Source organism: Astyanax mexicanus, chromosome 6 (genome assembly GCF_023375975.1).
Source record: "Astyanax mexicanus isolate ESR-SI-001 chromosome 6, AstMex3_surface, whole genome shotgun sequence".
Lineage (NCBI taxonomy): Eukaryota > Metazoa > Chordata > Actinopteri > Characiformes > Acestrorhamphidae > Astyanax > Astyanax mexicanus.
Window position 1 is genome coordinate 1,442,389 of NC_064413.1, and position 20,041 is coordinate 1,462,429.

At 37.6% G+C, this 20,041-nt stretch overlaps 2 protein-coding genes across 3 annotated transcripts in view; both read right to left on the minus strand.

The window, feature by feature from the left end:
- mdc1 (mediator of DNA damage checkpoint 1) overlaps window positions 1-20,041 on the minus strand; it is a 75,223-nt gene that overhangs the window by 25,699 nt on the left and 29,483 nt on the right. The window lies entirely within an intron of this gene.
- The window catches only part of si:dkeyp-77h1.4 (uncharacterized), a 29,871-nt gene continuing 11,529 nt past the window's right edge, over window positions 1,700-20,041 (minus strand). For both annotated transcript variants that reach the window (XM_022666988.2, XM_022666987.2), the window contains exons 5-9: window positions 19,049-19,345; window positions 13,661-13,954; window positions 11,717-11,895; window positions 10,846-10,947; window positions 1,700-10,712 (exon numbers count right to left, since the gene is read on the minus strand). In XM_022666988.2, coding sequence (XP_022522709.2) covers window positions 9,876-10,712; window positions 10,846-10,947; window positions 11,717-11,895; window positions 13,661-13,954; window positions 19,049-19,345 — 1,709 coding nt within the window. In that variant the 3' untranslated portion in view covers window positions 1,700-9,875. The remainder of the gene's footprint in view (window positions 10,713-10,845; window positions 10,948-11,716; window positions 11,896-13,660; window positions 13,955-19,048; window positions 19,346-20,041) is intronic.

The window sequence follows — 20,041 nt, forward strand, 5'->3', positions numbered from 1 at the left end:
TGACACTCTGATGCATGGTGTACTTTTCCTGTCGTTACGATAGCAAAGACCCACTGCCTACACAGCCACACAGCCTAAATCAATCTGCACAGTGCATGGTTAAAGGCTCGCCTATAGATTGATAAAGTAGGGCCCTTGGATTTCTGTCCATTGACAACATTACATTACCACAGCTAGAACCTTAGTAATTTTTATTTATTTATTTATTTTTATTATCTTTTTTTTGACTTGCTGTCATGTGTAGTAAAACATGATAAAACTCTACTGTACTCTAACCTGTGTTGAATAGCCCTCCTCCATTCTCCCACAGCTTCCTGAGATATAGCAATTTTATTACGTTTGTCCAAACATGCTTTAGAATGGATGATATGGGACATATTTTGCCCCTGCTGAAAACAGTGGCTTTTAATACACTTTTTGTGCACTTTTAAAGCTCTAAAAGCCTCGTTTTAAATGTCTGATCTCTCCATATTCTACCAATGAAGTTGTGGCGCTACTTTGAGTCTGAATAATGGTGGAAAAAGCAGTTTAGTGATTTATCTGCAGGGTAAAATATGCCCCATATCATCCATTCTAAAGCATCTTTGGACAAACGGAATAAAATTACCGGATCTCAGAAAGCTGCAGGAGAGTGGAGGTGAGCTATTCAACAAAGGTTAGTACTTTTTATCACGTTTAACTACCCCAAAATTCAATTTTACACTGAAGTTCTCCTTTAAAATGGAGAGTTCACATTTTTTATATTTGTCTTTAGTAAATCAGTTCTCTCTTTTAGCTTAAATATTCACAATTACATAAACTCAAACTGTAGACAGAGTAAAGGTGGTGGAAACGGCTGGGGTTATTGTGTGTTTTACAGTTTCCAGTTAGCCAGTCTATAAATATTACACTCACACCTGCTGACCACGGCCTTATCCAAGGCCTGTTATGTGAACAATGCACTGCAGACTAACAGGGGGAGGGTACTCGGAGTGTGTGTGTGTGTGTGTGTGTGTGTAGGTAGGTAGGAGTGTATAATAGAGTGGAGGACATAATAATAAAGTACAGCACTTAAAAATTACAAGTTTTTATGATTTCACCAAATTAAAAACCTCTGGAATAAAATCAAGAGGAAGATGGATGATCACAAACCATCAAACCACCAAACTGAACTGCTTGAATTTTTGCACCAGGAGTAAAGCAGCATAAAGTTATCCAAAAGCAGTGTGTAAGACTGGTGGAGGAGAAGAACATGATGCCAAGATGCATGAAATTAAAACTGTGATTAAAAACCAGGGTTATTCCACCAAATATTGATTTTTCTGAACTTGTTTTCTTTGAATTATTTGAGGTCTGAAAGCTCTGCATCTTTTTCTTTTTTTTTTATTAATTCAGCCATTTCTCATTTTCTGCAAATTAATGCTCTAAATTACAATATTTTGGGGGAATCTGGGAAAAATGTTGTTCGTAGTTTATCAGAGAAACTGATTCAGAAACTGAAGTGCTCTCTTAATTTTTTCCAGAGCTGTATATACAGAGAAACTGATACTGAACTACATTCTATAATCATTATAGAACTACAAAGTGCTCCTATATGATCATTGAAGCTGAAAAAAATGGATAATTGGTCTAGAAACAAAAAAGATAATCACGTTTGTTGTGAAACTTTTTACAGGTGATTTTCTTGGGCGGGTATTGGTCAGGGAATTACAACAACTGGTGGTGTTCAACATACATCATTTATCCAGTGTCTTCTTACTGTAAACACAAAACTCACACGTAAACATACACACGCGCAAACCTCACAAACACAGTCCAATGCAGATGGAGCCAACAGTGAATACACATCATAAGACATCAGTGTCCCGACATCTAATACACACGGTACAAACAGGTACGTGAATCATTGTGTTCTGGTGGGTGCACACTGAACAATTAAACAATCAGCACTGGTTTTTACAAAAAGGGATGCATGTACCAGCAGTGTGCAGCACTGAGTTCATGCTATAACTCAGTTTAAATACAGTTTAAATGTCCGATATTTCTCTGAATGTTATAAGAACTAGCATTGAATTTATTGCCATTTTATTACAGGTATGTGTGTAACAGTGTGTTCACAGATTGAGTCACTGCAGGTCAACAAAATTCAAGAATTCATATCTGGTGGCTTGGTCATACCAAGCTGGGTAGGTGAAGGCTAGCAACTCAACATTGTCAAAGAATGGTGTTTTTCCAAGTTATAAAACCTGAACTACTAGACTCTGAGAACTGCTTTCTCAGCAATAGTCACTCTACACATCAGGGGTCGGCAATTAAGTTTATTTTTATGTTTATTATTATTTTTTAATATTTTCCAAGCCATTACGTGATGGAAAATGAATGAATATGTAATGGGATGGAGTGCTGCTACAGACTATTAGCTCTCCAGCCCAGAGGGTTATTGAACTCAATTGCAGAACAGTTGATCTCAAAGCAGGTAAACCCAAGAAGAAAGGACAAAAAAATTAAGAAATAAACACACCGCTCCTCAGGCGAGATCAAACCAGTGTCTTCAGGATTACAGTCCAATACTCTATTGCTGCCCTGGGGCTAGTGAATTGGGACACGGTCGGGAAAAACGCACTTTCAAGGAGATAGGGAGCCTGAGAACGGGCAAAAAAATCGAGAATGGGCTTAAACTAAAGTGACGCTGAGCGCGACAGGGGAGGAATGTAAACAAAAGCTCACCAGAGAAGCGTGTTATTTATTTATAGATGTTTTACGCTGCCACCTATGGCCGACCCCTCGGTTGTAGAGCAGGTAGCAATAGGTAGAGCAATGAGTAAAAGCTGAGTGAAGCTGAGTCAAGTAGCGTAGGTAGAATGGAAAGTGGAAAAGCACCATAACACAACGTCATTGGGTGGTTCAACACACTTTGAGGAGAACCCTCAAGAACTAACATACACCTGTGTTGGTTAGAATGTCTTTGTGTGATGGATCGGGGAGAGGAAGGACCATCCTACCCACTCCAAAAGATGGTGGCCCAATAGGCTCTTTCTTGTATATGACAAATGAGGTTGCACCAATCAATGGGTCCTTAGATGGGTCAGTGGACGACCATCACAATAAGAGTCCTACTTATACTTGGCTTTCTAAAGATTTTTGACAATAGTGTACACCTTTAGACCAGGGATCATCATGATCAATATGTTAAATGCAATTTCTGGTAATGATAATCTGAGTTCAGACTGATTTTCAATCCTTAAAAAACTTCCAGCAACTCATTACTGATGCATTTCCATCATCAAGGAGCACAACTACATTTAATGGGCAGGTTGAACTGCTGTAGGCCAAATTGGCTCATTTGTAAATGTGTTTGTGGTTGTATTTTTCCATGAACAATTGAATTAATCATTCACAATGTTCACTACATCTATCGTACTCTTACATTGACACTCCACTCAATCTCCATCAGGTCAAAAAGCCCAGTAGTTCACTTGACTCTACTGAAAAAGCTGAAACAATCCAGTGTAATAGTGCTCTATAATTCTTTACTATATAAAGACTATTTTGATATATATATTTTGGGATATACACTTCAGTTTTGCTATATATATCTTCATCATTTGGAGACTTTATTGCTAGCAAAATATTTTGTTTGCATAAAAAACTGCAATCTACAACAATCTCATAAGGAGGGGGGGTCCCAAAGGTTTTCACTGTATGACACAAATGGCATGCTACTACATGAATAGGAGGATGTATTGTTAACTTCTTCACCTCCTTGTATAACTGTTCCTTCACTGCTTCATGAATTATACACGATGCAATGCCACACATCGTTGCACCTAACATGACTAAATCTGGATCAGTGCTGGTTTGCAGCACTGTGAATAAACAGTGAATAAAACTGGAGCTTTTAATAGTGTACAGTATTTCCTTTCTGTTATTTTCCAGGAATATTTTTGGTGTGAAAACTTCATTGTGGGAACCCCCACCTTAATAAATGATAATACATAGAGTGAGTCAAAGACTAAGCCAGAGAAGTTGTGCAATTGAAAGCATTGAGTCTCTTGAGTCATTGGGGTGCGAGTAACTAAAATTTGAAAGTTTGAGAATCGAAGTATCTGGATTACGAGTCAAGTTGAGCCACAGTATCTATGGTTTAAGTCAGTGGCAAGTCTCTCTAAGTGCCTAGCGTAATTTACAGCCACAAGTCGAGTTTCGAACCTCTCAGATAAAAATCCAGACTTGCAAGTCTTGAGTCGCAGGTGTGATAAAAAGTCCAAGTCAAGACTTGAGTCTTTTGCTGTAAGTCTGAGGTGAGTCTCAAGTCTTTTGAGTGTGAGTCTTAGTCAAGTCTCTGATCTGTGGGAGATTTTAAGCTGATAATTAAATCAGTCAAGATGAGCCTTAAACCTAAGGTTGGAGTCTAAGTAGGGTCTTAAGTCTCTAGAATACAAGTCCAAATCGAGTCTTGAATCCTTTACATCTGAGTCAAACCTCAAAGTTCTATGTTGGAAGCTGAGTCTTGAGTCATGCCTTGAGTCACTGTGATGCACGTCCAAGTCAAATCTTAGGTCTTTTGAGTGTAAGTCAAGTCTCTGGTCTGTGGGTTCAAGTCAAGCCTTGTGTTCCTCAGATGCAGGTTAAAGCTTAAATCTCTGGTTTCTAAGTCTTAGGGCTCAACTTAGGTCTTTATTTGATGTCAATGTAGGGTCTCAAGTCTCTGCATTGCAAGTCCAAATTGGGTCTTGAATCATTTAGATGCGAGTCTGAGTAAAACATCAGATCTCAAGTCAAGTTTTAAGTCGCAGGTACAAAAACATACTTCCAGTCTCTAGAGTCCAAGCTGAGTCCTAAATCTCAGGTGCAAGTTTGGAACTTGAGTCTCTCAGGTGTGAGTGATGGGCTCAAATTTGTAGAGTGGAAGAGTTGAGTCTTGAGTCTCAGATATGATTCTGAGTCATGCCTTGAGTCTAGCCTCAAATCTATTGAGTAGGGTTGAGTTGAGTCTCTGATTTGTGGGTCTGTTGAGTCTTGATTCCTAAATTTCCTTTGGGATAAATAAAGTATCTGTCACTGGGATTGGCTGACTTGAATCTGAGTGAAAGTTTTTAAGTCTTGGGTTTCAATTTTGGCCTTCATTGATGTCTATGTAAGGGCTCAAGTCTCTGCATTGCTGGTCCAAATTGAGTCTTGAATCCATGAGATTCAAGATTAAGAGAGTAAAACCTCAAGTCTCTAGGTTGCAAGCCAAGTTTTAAATCTCAGGTACAAACATGTACCTCAAGTGTCTAGAGTGCAAGCTGAGCCTTAAATCTCAGGCGATGGTTTGAACCTTGAGTCGGACTTATAGAGTGCTAGTTAGGTCTTGATTCTCTCAGCCTTGAGTCTAGCCTCAAATCTTCTGAGTAAGTTTGAGTTGAGTCTCTGATTCGTGGTTCTGTTGAGTCTTGATTGTGTCTGGAAACAAGTCTGAGGCAAACTTTAGGTTTCTAGGGTGAGTCTATAGTGTCAAGTAGTCAAACATTAAGTCTTTATGTTGCAAGTTGAGTCTCAAGTCTTTTTATATTATCGAGGTTAGTGGTCCTACTTTAAATCTGAGTCTGAGTCAAGTCATGAGTCATCTTAGGGCAAATCTGATTCACTTAGACTGAGGGGGGGGGGCACTTCCTGTTAATCGTATGTGCGTATGTTTGAGCGCACTCAGTATTGCTTAAGTCTTGAAACATTAAGGATTTGCACCCTTGCCATATTTGAGTTGAGTCAGAAAGAGAGATTCTGAAAGCATTAGTGACTAAAAGCTTTATTATGAGCTAATACTGGACATTTCCTCTGCAACTACAGTTAATATCTATGTATGAAGAATCCTATTACAGGCCCTTTTCAAGGGACGTCGTCTAGAGTGGGTAACAACCCCATAATCGCATGCTATTTACATCGCGTACTGTGCATTATCATACTTTATATATTATACCTTATGGCTTTTAAATGTCTTTTTTTTAATACTGATATTAAAACAGGTGTAAAAGGCTTAGAAAGAACAAGGCCATTCTGATTAATGGTGAGGGAGGACAGTGGTCTGGGATGCCTAAGATTGGTGGTTTGTTGTAAGGTTCTGTAAAGCTTCACTCGTCAGAAGATCCACTTGTGTGATTGGACACAGGAAAAAGCCTACAAAGTCCTTGTTGTCATCAGTGCACTACAGTGAACGTACCATTTGTAGTTGGTTAGGGTTGACGTACGACGCGAGGTAGAGGTTTTATCTTCTGCACTAGCGAACATCTGAACCTCCCATAGGTACATCCCAATTTTTAAAACATAATATCATAAATCTCAAACTAGCTACCATGCACCCTCCAAAGGGAAGAAAAGCCATACGCAAACAGATTTCTAGAGAGCAGATTTCCATCACTGACTGCTGGTGCAGTAGCAAAAGGGCAGTGGTGTTCAGATTTTACAAAGAGGCAACCGAAATTTCTGTAAACTGATTTTTAACTGTTGATGACTTGTTAGGCTGGCTTTACATGGGACATCCAAACTGTGCAAATCAATGGATGTGAAGACAAATAATAAGGATAAAAATAATAGGCTAACAATGAACAATGAATTGTGACAATACAAGTTAATACAGTTAGCATTAGCAGCTAAGTTCCAAAAACCCTGTTGAAAAAAAAATATCCAAATTTTGCTGGTAGATTGGTTTCAGATTCTTCTAATTTAATTTGGTGAAATATACATTTTACTACGTTTCAAAGGGACATTCCGGCCAAAAAAAATGGCCGCTGCTCCTCTTGTTGTAAATTTTAATGTAGGAGCATCCTTAAGTAACTTAAGCATTTCCTTAAATAACTGCTGGTATTACTGTAGAAAAAAGCAAAACAAAAAACTGAAACGTGCTAGTAAACTTAATTGCTAACCAACTGCTGTTGGTTGCAATTATATCTTATAGTATTTTTAGCTTGGTTTCAAAACATCATAAAATATTATAGCTTTACTTGGCTGTTAAAATTGTTAAAATAATTTCACAAAAATTAAGATGTAAACTATTGAGGTTAAGAATCAAGCAATTTTTTAAAGGTTTTAAAAGACAATTCCATTCAAAAGACAATATTAAAACTGCAATGCATCCCTTTATCTGGTGCAAACATGTCTACTAATATTTATTTTAAAAAACAAAACACCTTTGCTTTAATAGGGATTTTAGGTGTTGGTTAGCAAGCTAGATAGCTAAGCTAACTTTTATCCAATGTTATCCAATGTTAATTCAGGTAAATCACATTATTTCACGTTTACATGATCTAATGCTACTTTAATTATTGTAAGGTAAATCATGTAAGGTAGCAATGTGTGTTGAAATTGTTTGTTAGCTGGTTGCTAGTTATCTAATAGTAAAACAAAAAAGACTGAAGGATTACCAAGCTTAAAGCTAAGTGCCAGTTCTAAAATTAGCACAGTTGCTACGTAGCTCTCTAGATAAAGTAACTCAGTTTGCTAAATTGTATTAATTGTATTCATTCCTGTAAAACTGCTTTTTTGAAAAGGGAAAAAGCACCTCAGGTAAGAGGAATGCTAATGCTAGCTGGTTGTATTTATTTAGGCTAGCTGTGAGGACTGATTTAGCACTCCAACTGTATTTATAGTGCACTTTTCCTCCAAAAGAGCTCTAGTTCTAGAACCAGTTTTGTTTGGGCTTATAAGAATTGTGGTGCTTTTTAGCGAATCAGCCCACATTTCCACCAGTTTTAGTGGAATCATCAAAATATCACATCATTCATCGTTAACAGAGGGTGTAGTGAACAGAAGCGATCACGATTTGCACTTAAGAAGCTAATATCATTCAGTTTCCACTGCGAACGAACATTCCTGGTTGCGGAACATACTTTGAACGTAATTCAGTATATTTGGGTGGTTGCTGTGGTGTTGCTAGCTCAATAGTGGCCCTAAAAATGACTAAAATCAATTGTTTTACGACAACCGTACCATGTATTGCTCCAAAAAGCACAAGCTATATATTCAACACAGTTTCTACAACCCTGCAAAATTCTGCGTTTCCACGTTAAAAGCTAAAGCAAACCAGTTTAAAATATAAAAAGCGATTAGCAAACTAGACATCGCTAGAAAGCGCTAAGAGAGATTTATTTCTATTGGTTCATATATAGTATGAATGGGTATGCTGGGTACTGTAATGTAAAAAATATATATATGTAAATTTACAGATAAAACCAATATGGCTAAAAACTACTAAACACTGCATAACAAGGTCATAATGCTATTTTTTTTGGCCGTTATGCCCCCTTTAAGCAACTGAAGCTATGCAGATAGCGTTTACACCATGAAAAGCCAGCCTAATAACATCTTAAGTGAATACTTAAGAGTATCAGAGTTCTAAAACAGGATTAACTCCTTTTAAAATAAGTACGAAAAAGTAAAAACCATTCCCGCATTAACCCACTTACCCTGTCTGGATCCAAAAGCGCCTGGAGTTCCTCGTAGAACATGCCACACAGTTCAGTGAGTCAGCAAGCATGAACATGATCAGTTTGGAATAAGAACAGGCACCTAGAAACTGGTTACTGTAACAGAGTCATGCTAGATAGGTCTACAAACTGAAATGGCCCATATTACTGAAAGGACAAAATATAGGAAACGGCTGGAGTCTGGGAACACCAGGAATGTCTTTCCAATGTCGGCTGAAATTTAATAATGGATATATATATAAATATATATATATATATATATATATATATATATATATATATATATATATATATATATATATATATATATATATGAATGTTAACCCAAACAGGTCCAGTTGTTGATGTTGTAAGGCTCTGTTTTTATGTGCTTGGGGAGGAGTGGTTGTTTGTATTTAATTGCAGGAATTGAATTGTATTTATCCGTTTTTACAGTCTCTTTCTTGGTGTACGATGGATTGGAAGCGGTTCAGCAGAATTCCTCCCAGAAAAGGAAAACGTTCCAGAGTGTTCCCAAAAGCGAAAAGTCACAGAATAATCCACAGAAAAAAAGGTTGCGGTATTTGGAGGTTGAGTATTTGTATTTGTAATTGTAATTGTAATTGTGCTTAAGTAGATGTTCAGAATCCACATTGGTTTCGTGGTAGCTCGGGGCTATTTATTTTTTTGTAGTATAGTATAATATAGGAAGGTGTAATATAAATATGAATAAATGTGAATTATCTCAGTAGTAGGATTTGGGAAGGTGGGTGTATAAATCGTTTAACGTCTTTTTGATTTTCTTATTGATTTATATTTGGATCATTGTGTCCGTGTATATGTGTGAATGCGTGTGTATTTATATAGATTTATATATTATATTTTTAATATATATATATCATTCCAGTGTCTGTTCACTACTGCAATCTCTGAGTAAGGAAACGACTAATGCAGTAAGTTCATTCTCTTAGTATTCGCATGCAGTGGCGGCATATTTATTTATTTATTTAAGTGTATTTTATCTATCTTGCATATCTGACGCAGACTTTTTTTTATTCTGGGTCAAATAAGCAACTGATGTATTTGTATTATTATTATTAATATTATTATTATTATTATTTGTTACCAGTGTTTAATTAGCTTTAGTTATGGTAGTAGTAGTAGTAGAAGTAGTAGTAGTAGTATTACAAAGTGGTTATATAATAGTAATAGTAAGAAATCAGGTGGTGAGTTTGTCAGTGAAGGATCGTCACTGTTTGTTACATTGTTGTTAGTTACATTATATCAAGTTAAGACTTGTGAGGAGACTTGAAAGACTTGAAAACACTTGAAAGGCCCTCCTTCGTAATAAAGTCAATGAATTTCTTTCGTTCATTGTTTAGAGTAGATGTCCAAGATTGTCAGCGGTGTTAAGGACATTTGGAGGGAGCAGGAACCATGGCAGTGATGGTGACCTCAGGTGGTGGATGCCGCCTCCTGGGCGGGGGCTGGAGCTCCGTCGCTGGGGGAGGGATCAGGAGGAGCTCCAGAGGAGATGACCTCAGGAGATTTTACCGTGTCTGAGGCTACTTTGGTTGAAACCGGCTCAGGAGCGTCCAAATCCGGCTTGGACTCCAGAGTGCCGTTGGTTGTTGGCTTTGGGTCGGACGCAGGTGGGGTGGGCGACACAGCGGGTTTAGGATCTGGAGATGGAGATAGAGCAGGTTTGGGATCAGGTGAAGAAGCGATGGTGGCTGCTTTGGGTTCTGGTGTTGGGCTCAGGGCAGCTGGTTTGGTTGGGGTGAGATCTGGAGTGGGAGAAACTGCGGGTTTGGTTGGAGTGACGGCTGGTTTTGGGTCTGGAGTTGGCGTCACGGCTTTAGGAGGTTCTGGGCCCGGGCTCGTGGCTGGTTTGGCTTCAGGAGTTGGGCTGACGGCTGGTTTCAGGTCAGGTGTCGCGGCAGGTTTGGGTTCTGGAGATGGACTCAGGCTTGGTTTTGATTCAGGCGGAGGTGAGATGGTCATTTTCGGAGTTACAGCTTTGGGTTCGGGGGCCGGTTCTGGTTTTGACACTGGAGGTGCTGGAGCCGCCTTCTTCTCAGACGCTGGTTTGGTCTCTGGGGTTTGTTTGGCAGCAGGTTTGGCATCAGTGGCAGCAGAGGTGCTGAGGGCATCGCTTTCTGCAGCTGGTGCTGTGGGGGCCTCGGTGTCGCTGTCCAATGGGATGCCAGCTGTGTTGAAACCCACTCCAGAGTCGCTGGTTTCCAGGTTCTTATCGTGGATGCTGGTGTCCTTAGCAGACACTTCCAAACCCTGGTCATAAGGTAGAGCAGAGATAGAGCACTTGGGTCCAGAGTGGTCCACAGTGGTTCAGAGCATGCATCTAGATTTATTAAAAAAAGCATACATTTTAAATTTTTATTTTATTTTCAATCTTTTTACTAACCTTAATGCTGACCTCAGTGCTCTGGGATTTCTCAGTGATATCTTCTTTTTGGGAAAGAGCTGGAGCTTCCTCATGTTGGCGATTGTAGGCGTCTTGGACCACCTGAAAACAAAAAGCAAGAATAACACCTAGATAACATCTAGTTATAGAAGATTTTTGGTTAACACGTCAAATCTAAAGAAAAAACCTAATCTAATCTGTGGTTTGTTTCAGTTGGACAGGTCTGAATACCGTAATCGTAATAATAATCTTGGTCCAGTCCCAAATTAACTCAGCTGTACTCCTCATGGCTGTTCAGGTGCAGTTTAACCTGATTTATTACCCAGATAATTACTACTTCTACGCTTATTAATCTTTGCTGCTGCTCAATGCTAAACTGCACTAAAATATGTGCTAGTCCAGAACACAGAACATTCTTCCTGTATTTACCTTCTTGCTCCGCCCCCAAAGAGTTCTGACCAATAAGTGGAAGGTCTATGACCAAATGTTCATACAGAAAATTAACAAACTATGATAGATTTACTCAGAATTCTGAACTGTTTAATTCGTCACTTATTAAATGACTGACCAAAATTATAACTCCTGTTTATTAGAATATCTGTTTTAATAGGATTTTCAAAATAATATAATCATCATTTCCGAGCCAACTTAATGATCGAACTGCTCATATTTTAACAATATCTATTAACATTAAAACAATTACTAAATTTTAAATGGCAATTTAATGCAGAATATTATTATAAATGAATATAAAACCCTTACACATTATGACAATAAATGTGCTGCAATCATCAACATATTTTAAATAAACATGCTGTATACGTTGCTGTATGCTGGATTTTGACTCTGCATGTGTGGAATCAGTGTTTACCTGTCTGAAAGCGCCTCCTTCCTCTTTTCCAGCGTTCTGGGCGATCTTCTCGATGGCTCTGGCTTTTGCTGCCCTTCTGCGCACCTTTACCAAACACGACACCAAACACACGAGCAGCAGCACCACCGTCAACGCCACCAGAGAAATAACCGCCACCAGGACATTCGGCAGCTGGTACGCTGAGAGACAGAGACAGGGACAATATACAATAATAATGTAGAGACTGCAAACTGAATATTAGTATTACTAAACAAACAAAAAAAACTCAGTTTTTATAGTACAATACATACAAGAGTTTAGAATAGAGTTTTGGGATTTTTCTAAAAATAGTATATATATCGAATAGTAGACATTTTCAATAGTATAGTCTTTAGATGTTAGACATTTTTATATCAATTATAGATTTATATTTATACACTTTTGGTATATAATTAGCAACGTTTATACAATTTTTGAATTTTTAACAGCAGACTTAAAAAAAGCAGACTTTTTAATATTTGAAATGCTACATAGTATAGTCCTTTAAACGTTTGGAATTTTTAGTACATTTTTAATAGTAGAGTTTTTAGATGTTTGGATTTTTAATAGTAAAGATGTTAATGTTACACTTGGAGCTAAGAATTTGTGCTACAAAGGACGTATTTTTGTATTATAAATAGTAGATTTGACATACTTTTATATAAAAAAAATCTCAGTAGTAGTTTTCTCTTTACGTATTGTAATTTTTATTTTAATTCGAGATTTTTCACTTTTAGAATGTTAAACTGTGCAGTTTCATACCTTTTGGAATATTGACTAGCAATTTTTTTTTACAATTTTAGAGTTTTAAAATAGCAGACTTTTTAAGAGTAGACTGAGAAACAATACATAGTATAATCTTTAGACTTTTTGGAATTTTTAATAGTACATTATAAATAGTAAAAATAGTTTTTTTAGTTTAATTTAGTTTATTTTTTTAATAAAGAGCTAAGAATTTGTACTTGTAGAATTTGTAGCTAACTCTGGCACATTGATGTAGAAAATGAAATGTTGATCAGTGTGCATTGTCCCTGTTGAATACTTTTAGGAAATAAATTCTAAATAGTAATTTTCTCTCTTTTTGTAAAATTTGAATTATCGCAATTTTTTTTGTAAAATGTTTGTAAATTTTTTGTAAAATATTTGTAAATTTCTTGTAAAATTCTATATTTTTTGCAATTTTTTTTTTTTTCTTGTAAAATGTTTATAATTTTTTGTACAATTTTAACCCTTGTGTGGTGTTCGGGTCTGTGGGACTTGTTTTCATTTTTCATCAAATGATACTTAAAAAATATTTTTCTAAACTTAAACTCATTGGGATTGGCTCATTTTTGGTGAAAAACATATATCAAAACACATTTTCGATAAACACACACTGTACAAACCCCCCCCCCCCCCCCCCCGGCCCCCGCCCCCCACACACACATTTATATTACATACAGTTTGTTTGGCCAAGGGCTAATAAACATTGCTTCATTTGTAAATTTGAAACTAAACAAATTTTCTACTCATATCTTGAGTTTAATTCATTTTCTTTTACATTTTATTAAAAAACTAATAAAAAAAGAGTAGCACTTTTTAAAAGAAATGTAACATAAGAAAGGTAAAGGGCAAATATTAACCATGTAAGCTGTTTATATTGCTTGCAATTTAGGTGAAGCGACCATGTGTAAAGCATTTTAATGTAAAATTGCTTAATTTTGCTGAATTAAATACAAATAACAAAGTAAACGAGTAACAAAAATATGAACACCACACAAGGGGTTAAACAGCAGACTTCCTTTTTGCTGCATAGTAATATTGGGCCATGATTTCACAGATTCACTGATTATAATCATTTTAAATAAAGTTAAAAGCAGCTGGTAAAAGGGGATGGTGTTACCGGGTTCTGATAAAAGTGATGCTGAGACTCTGTGTATCTCTCACCGAGCACATGCAGATGAACGTTGGCGACGGTGAATCCCTGCAGGTCGGTGACCTTGTACAGCCCCGAGTCGCTGGTCTTCAACTGCTCCAGAACACAGAGAGAATCCACCACAGAGAAGCGCCCCTCCATCTCCAGCTCGGGGGGCAGGGTCAGCTCCCCCCGGTCCAGCAGGACCCAGGACCGGTCCGATATGCTGGAGTTGGGGGAGTAGGTCAGCCGGACGAGGGAGCTGTTCAGGAACAGGTTGAGTTTAAAAGTTCCTCCGTACTCAATATTCTCAAACTTTTGATGCTCTGAAACCAGACAGAAAAAGAGGAAGAAATAGAAAATATGAAAAAAATGACAAATAAATAAAAACTGTAACAAGCAGTGTTCAAATTTCAACAAGAACTTTTTATTTAGTTGGTAAAATTTATCCTAGTCGTCTGAGTAAAATATTTATTTTAGATTTGTTTTAGACATTGAGTTATAATTCGTTTTATTTGATTAAAAACTACATTTTTGGTCAATTAAATTACTTAATATTGAGTCTAATTTTAGTCATGCATTTTTCATATTTGTCACATCCTTGCCCTGTTGGCATCAGTGTTTACCTTTCCCCTTAGTGCCTGTGTCATTTCCCACATGGTCCTGTGTGTACCTACATGTCTCTGCCCCCATCAAGTGCATTTACCTGTGATTCATTTGCAGCTCCGCCCCCTCGTTACCTTCCCCAAGTGTTCCCTGTTTCCTTTTCTGCTGTATGTGTGTATTTATAGCCCTGTGTTTCCTGTTTCTTTTATCGGTTCTTCTACATTTTCATGTTGGTAAGGTTGCTGTTCCTTATCTAAGTTTATTTCATGTTTTGTTAGTCTATTCCTGTCTATTCCTGTATGTTTTTTTTTAATCTGCTTTTGTGTTTATTTGCTTTATTTATAAAATTTTATTTTTAATTTGCAGCGGCACACCCAGAGGATGTGGCATTTCAATTAACCGGCTTCTTACTGCAATATATCTCACGCTTCTGAAACGTCCTATAACAGCCTAATTCACTCTTACCACAAATGGCAAACCACAGACAAATCACTAATCAGCTCAATGCAGGATAATGGAACCATTATGGAGGCTTTTCTGTAAACAGAGGATAATGTTCGAGAGTCTAAATTTTAAGTTTTATTTGTTTTGGTTTAGTTTTATGGACTAAATCATAGAAGACTACAGATAGGAAACTAGCCATTTGGGAGCTCAAGACACAAACTACTGCCACACTGATACCCCAGATTTTTCACTTTTTAATCACAATATACATCAATTATTTAAGTGCATTTGCATCTTAGTTAATTCTCGACTCTCTAAAAATCACTCTCTTGACTTGGACTCAACTACTAAAATTCAGGGTCTTGACTCAGGTTAGTTATCTGACCAAGACAACAAAAAGTAACTGTCTTGACTCGACTACTAAATATCTGGGTCTTTACTCAGATTTGACTACTGAAAGTCTGAGTCTTGACTTAGTCTTAACTACTAAAACTGTGGGTCTTGACTCGGACTCGACTACTAAAAGTCTGGGTCTTTACTCAGACTCAACTACTGAAAGTCTGGGTCTTGACTTAGACTTGACTACTAAAAGTTTGGGTCTTTACTCAGACTCAACTACTGAAAGTCTGGGTCTTGACTTAGACTTGACTACTAAAAGTTTGGGTCTAAGACTTGACTACTGAAAGTCTGGGTCTTGATTTAGACTTGACTACTAAAAGTTTGGGTCTTGACCTGGACACAATCACTAAAAGTCATTGTCTTGACTCAGACTCGACTGAAAGTCTTGGTCTTGACTCGGATTCGAGAACTAAAAATCTTCTCAGACTTGACTACTAAAATTTACTGTCTTGATTCAGACTCAATTACTAAAAGTCTTAGTCGTGACTCAGACTCGACTACTAAAAGTCTTGGTCTTGACTCGGACTCGAATACTGAAAGTCTTGGTCTTGACTCAGACTCGACTACTAAAAGTCTTGGTTTTGACTCGGACTCGAATACTGAAAGTCTTGGTCTTGACTCAGACTTGACTACTAAAAGTCTTGACTCGGATTCAAGAACTAAAAATCTTGGTCTTGACACAGACTCGACTGCTAAAAGTCATTGTCTAGACTCTTATTACACTCTACATTAGTTTTATTTTGTTACTACTAAAATTATGGTTCTAGACTCAATTTCTAAAAGTCACTCTCCTCACTCAAGCTTGAATACTGCAAGTCATTATCTTGCCTCAGACTCAACTACTATAAGTCTCGTTCTTGACTAAGACTCAACTACTAAAAGTCATTGTCTAGACTCTACACTCTAAATTATACATAAATTGGGTCTTGACTTATGACCCAGGTGCAAGGTGTGACTGTTGGGTGTAAGATAGCAATGAGCCTCATAAAGCACCTTAAAGCAGGGTGTAAAATAGGACCTTTAAACACTTAAAATAAGTTAATTAAACTCTCAGATCGCTCTGAAAGGCAGAATTTGCAGTGCAATAATCCCAGACTGAGCCTCCGAAAACTGGAGGTACAGGGCAGGTTTGGTCACTGTCCTGGGTTGGAGATGATGTCATAGAGTGAAAGAATACACAAAAAAAAGAGGGGAAATAAATGAACAAGAGGAAAAATGAGAGAATGATGAAGGAAGAGGAGATATGAATATTTTATGGGATGGCTAGAGCAGACAGGGATGTGAAAAGCTCTGAAACCCTCTCTCTCTCTCCCTCTCTCTCTTTCTTTCTTTCTTTCTTTCTCTCTCTCTCTCTCTCTCTGTCTCTGTCTCTCTTTCTCTATTATTAAATATCTCACTGTCCTCATATAATGTAGCTTCTTTCCCTCCATGCTCTCACAGATCTGTTTCACCAAAAGCTTCCAATCTCTGTCCTGCCTGCTGCATATATATATATAAAAACAACCAGTTATACACCAGTTATATGAAAAAAAAAAACCTTTTTCCAGTTATAGTTGCAGTTATATAACATTAGGTTAAATGTTATGTTCATACAGTGCTGTAAAAATAGTATTCAGGTCATCCAACTAAATTTGATGGTACTAATAAGCACTTTTATGGTAGCTGTGGCCTGTTTCCTCATTATTCCAATTATACAACTTCAATACTTCAGTACAAGTATTTGGTAACAAATAATGAAAACTCCTTAAATGCGGTGATTTGTTTTATTTTAAAAAGGATAAATGCATTGGCAAACACCAAAAAGCTGGAGAACCACTAAAAACAACAAAAATAAATAATCACACTTGAGTTATTTCTATTGAGAACACAGACAAGTACTTTCCATGGTGAAGAAAATACACTTCACCACTTCTACTCAAGTAAATGACACTGTTGAGGAGGTAGGCGTACCTATTACTGCATTCCTTTGTCTAAAATAAAGAAGCAAATCACTTGTCTTCCTGTTTGTGGTTGGTGGAGCCTATGGGTGCCACTGTTTCAGGTTGCATTTGTGTCTATGTTACCTTCTGGTAATTCTCTGTTCTCCATAAATCCAATCAAGATTAACTTCTGACTATACTGACCTTTACACTTGTGAAAGTTTCTATGATCCAGATCAGTTGATGAGTTTATGTGTTTATTTGGAGCTTCAGTTTCTCCCTCTGTTTGGTTTGTTTTCACACAGGCATAAAAACTTCTAAACGCACCAATAAACCACGCGAGCACATCATCTCCTCTGATTGGTCTGAGGTCTTTGAACTGTCTGGCATGGGAGTAAGAAAGTAAATATAGTAAATATATAGAATATTCTGTGATCCAGCGCGTATATATGTGTATCTGTATATCTGTGCAGTGTGAAGCTGCACAGACAAACCAACCAGAGTCTGTTTTAACCGAACCAAATAGTGCTGGTGTAAAAACGCCCTTACAATAACTGTCAGTTTACTAATTATAGCTATAATTGTTCTTATTTTTATTTCACTGGTTTTAGTAACATTATCAATTTCCAACATTAACATTTTCATTATTCTTTCTATCATTATAAATTACAATTATATTAGTACCCCATGAACATAACAGATTTTTATGGCAGTATAGTGACCTTTAATCCCGTGTGATCCCTGATTTCTTTCTCCAGCCCTCGTGAATCAGCTTGCTCACCGGGGGTTTCGTGTGATTTTTTTTTTGTGTTGTTTGACTCTTTGTCCTGCTACCATTTCTTATTTCTGTAAAGCTGTTGTGAAAAGCGCTATATAAATAAACCTGATTCGATCAGATCTGGTAACTCAAGAATAGAAAAGGCAGATTATAGAGATAATAAAACCCCTGCTCTTTTCAGGGACATTAAGTTCAACAAGACGAACCTTCAGTGGCGTTTCAGATACAGAGCTGATACAGACTCAGATACAGATCAGGCTCCACACCACATGCTCTCACCTCAGTCCTCTCGCTCTCCTCCTCCATCTGAACAGAGGAAGGACTTGTATAATAGCAGAACTGCTGTATACGGCCATTACTGCCGTGAGAGGGGGTGTTTAAGAGCTTAGCACCGAGACAACCAAACATCCTGCGTCCTTATTATTATACTCATTAAGAGTCTCGGAAACATCAAGTCAACTCATTCAACCCACTCTTCCCTTTTCTACTAAAGCCCTGTCCTCTGAACGTAAAAACATATCTGTTTTACGTCTGTTCCTAATCACTTAAAATGATGAGTTTCTTTGATTGAACCAAATTAAAAACCTCTGGAATATAATCAAGAGGAAGATGGATGACCACAAACCATCAAACCACCAAACTGAACTGCTTGAATTTTTGCACCAGGAGTAAAGCAGCATAAAGTTATCCAAAAGCAGTGTGTAAGACTGGTGGAGGAGGAGAACATGATGCAGAGATGCATGAAAACTGTGATCAAAAAACAGGGTTATTCTTCTGATTTTGCTGTGTATAGGTTTATGTTTAAGTAAAATGAACATTGTTGTTTTATTCTATAAACTACAGACAACATTTCTCCCAAATTTTAAATAAAAATATTCTCATTTAGAGCATTTATTTACAGAAAATGTTTTCAGATCTTTCAGACCTCAAATAATGTTATTTGGGTCATAAAGTTTTAAGACCCTGGTTTTTAATCATGCATCTTGGCATCATGTTTTCCTCCACCAGTCTTACACACTGCTTTTGGATAACTTTATGCTGCTTTACTCCTGGTGTAAAAATAATCAAGCAGTTCAGTTTGGTGGTTTGATGGTTTGTGATCATCCATCTTCCTCTTGATTATATTCCAGAGGTTTTCAATTTGGTAAAATCAAAGAAACTCATCATTTTTAAGTGCTCTCTTATTGATTGGTTTGTGGAATGTTGTCACTTTAATGATTTGCCTTTTCAGAAGTTGCCTCCCTGCCAGAAAGACCACCACACATTTTTCTTACCTTTCACATTAAGACAGATTTTCTTGCCCACTTTCCCGCCGGCGTCGGTGATGGTGTAGCTTCCCTCGTCTGTTCCAGTAACAGTGTGGAGGACGAGGTGTTCGTCAATAATGCTGAGGCGGTTCTCATACCCTGTCTGGAAGCTCCCGTCGGATTTCATCAGATCCAGCGGCGGCTTAGACGTCTGATTGGCCTCCACCGCGCTGGGCCGAAAGCCCACGCCCACAGGGCTGGAGATTCCGTCCAGAGAGACGCGGAATTTTTCTCCAGCTTTCACACTCATCTCGTTTCTGCAGTCTGTACGGAGAGAAAGATCGATGAAAATAGGCGCACCGGATTATAAAGCACATTTTAGACGACGATAGTAAGGAACAATGGTGTCGCCATGCTGGTAATCTACACAGATTTCTCTCCTGAAAACTGTTTATTTGGTTGAGTAAAGCACTTCCGTTAATTTAAAGTAAGATAGGATTAACAATATTTTTGACAGCGTGGTTATCAGCAGCGCTAGTCAAGGTTAGCAGCAGCGCTGGCCGTGGTTAGCAGTCTCCTCCACCAGTCTTACACGCTGCTTTTGGATAACTTTATGCTGCTTTACTCCTGGTGTAAAAATTCAAGCAGTTCAGTTTGGTGGTTTGATGGTTTGTGATCATCCATCTTCCTCTTGATTATATTCCAGAGGTTTTGGTACTAATTTGGTAAAACAAAAAGAAATCATATTTTTTAGTGGTCTCTTATTTTTTTTCCAGAGCTGTATATTCTACAGTAATATTTCCAGGAGTTTTTCCCCTCAGTAACATGAAGAGAAAGAGAAATGTGAGGGAGACAAAAAGAAAAGCACAGAGGAAATAAAGGGGGGAAGGAATCCAGTGTGCTCTGACAGGACCGTAATTACTGTAGCGTATCATTACTCTCCCACTCCATTAACTACCACATGCTCCCCCAGTAACCAGGAATATTCCGGGCGCTGTGCTGAATATCTGCATGTGCTTA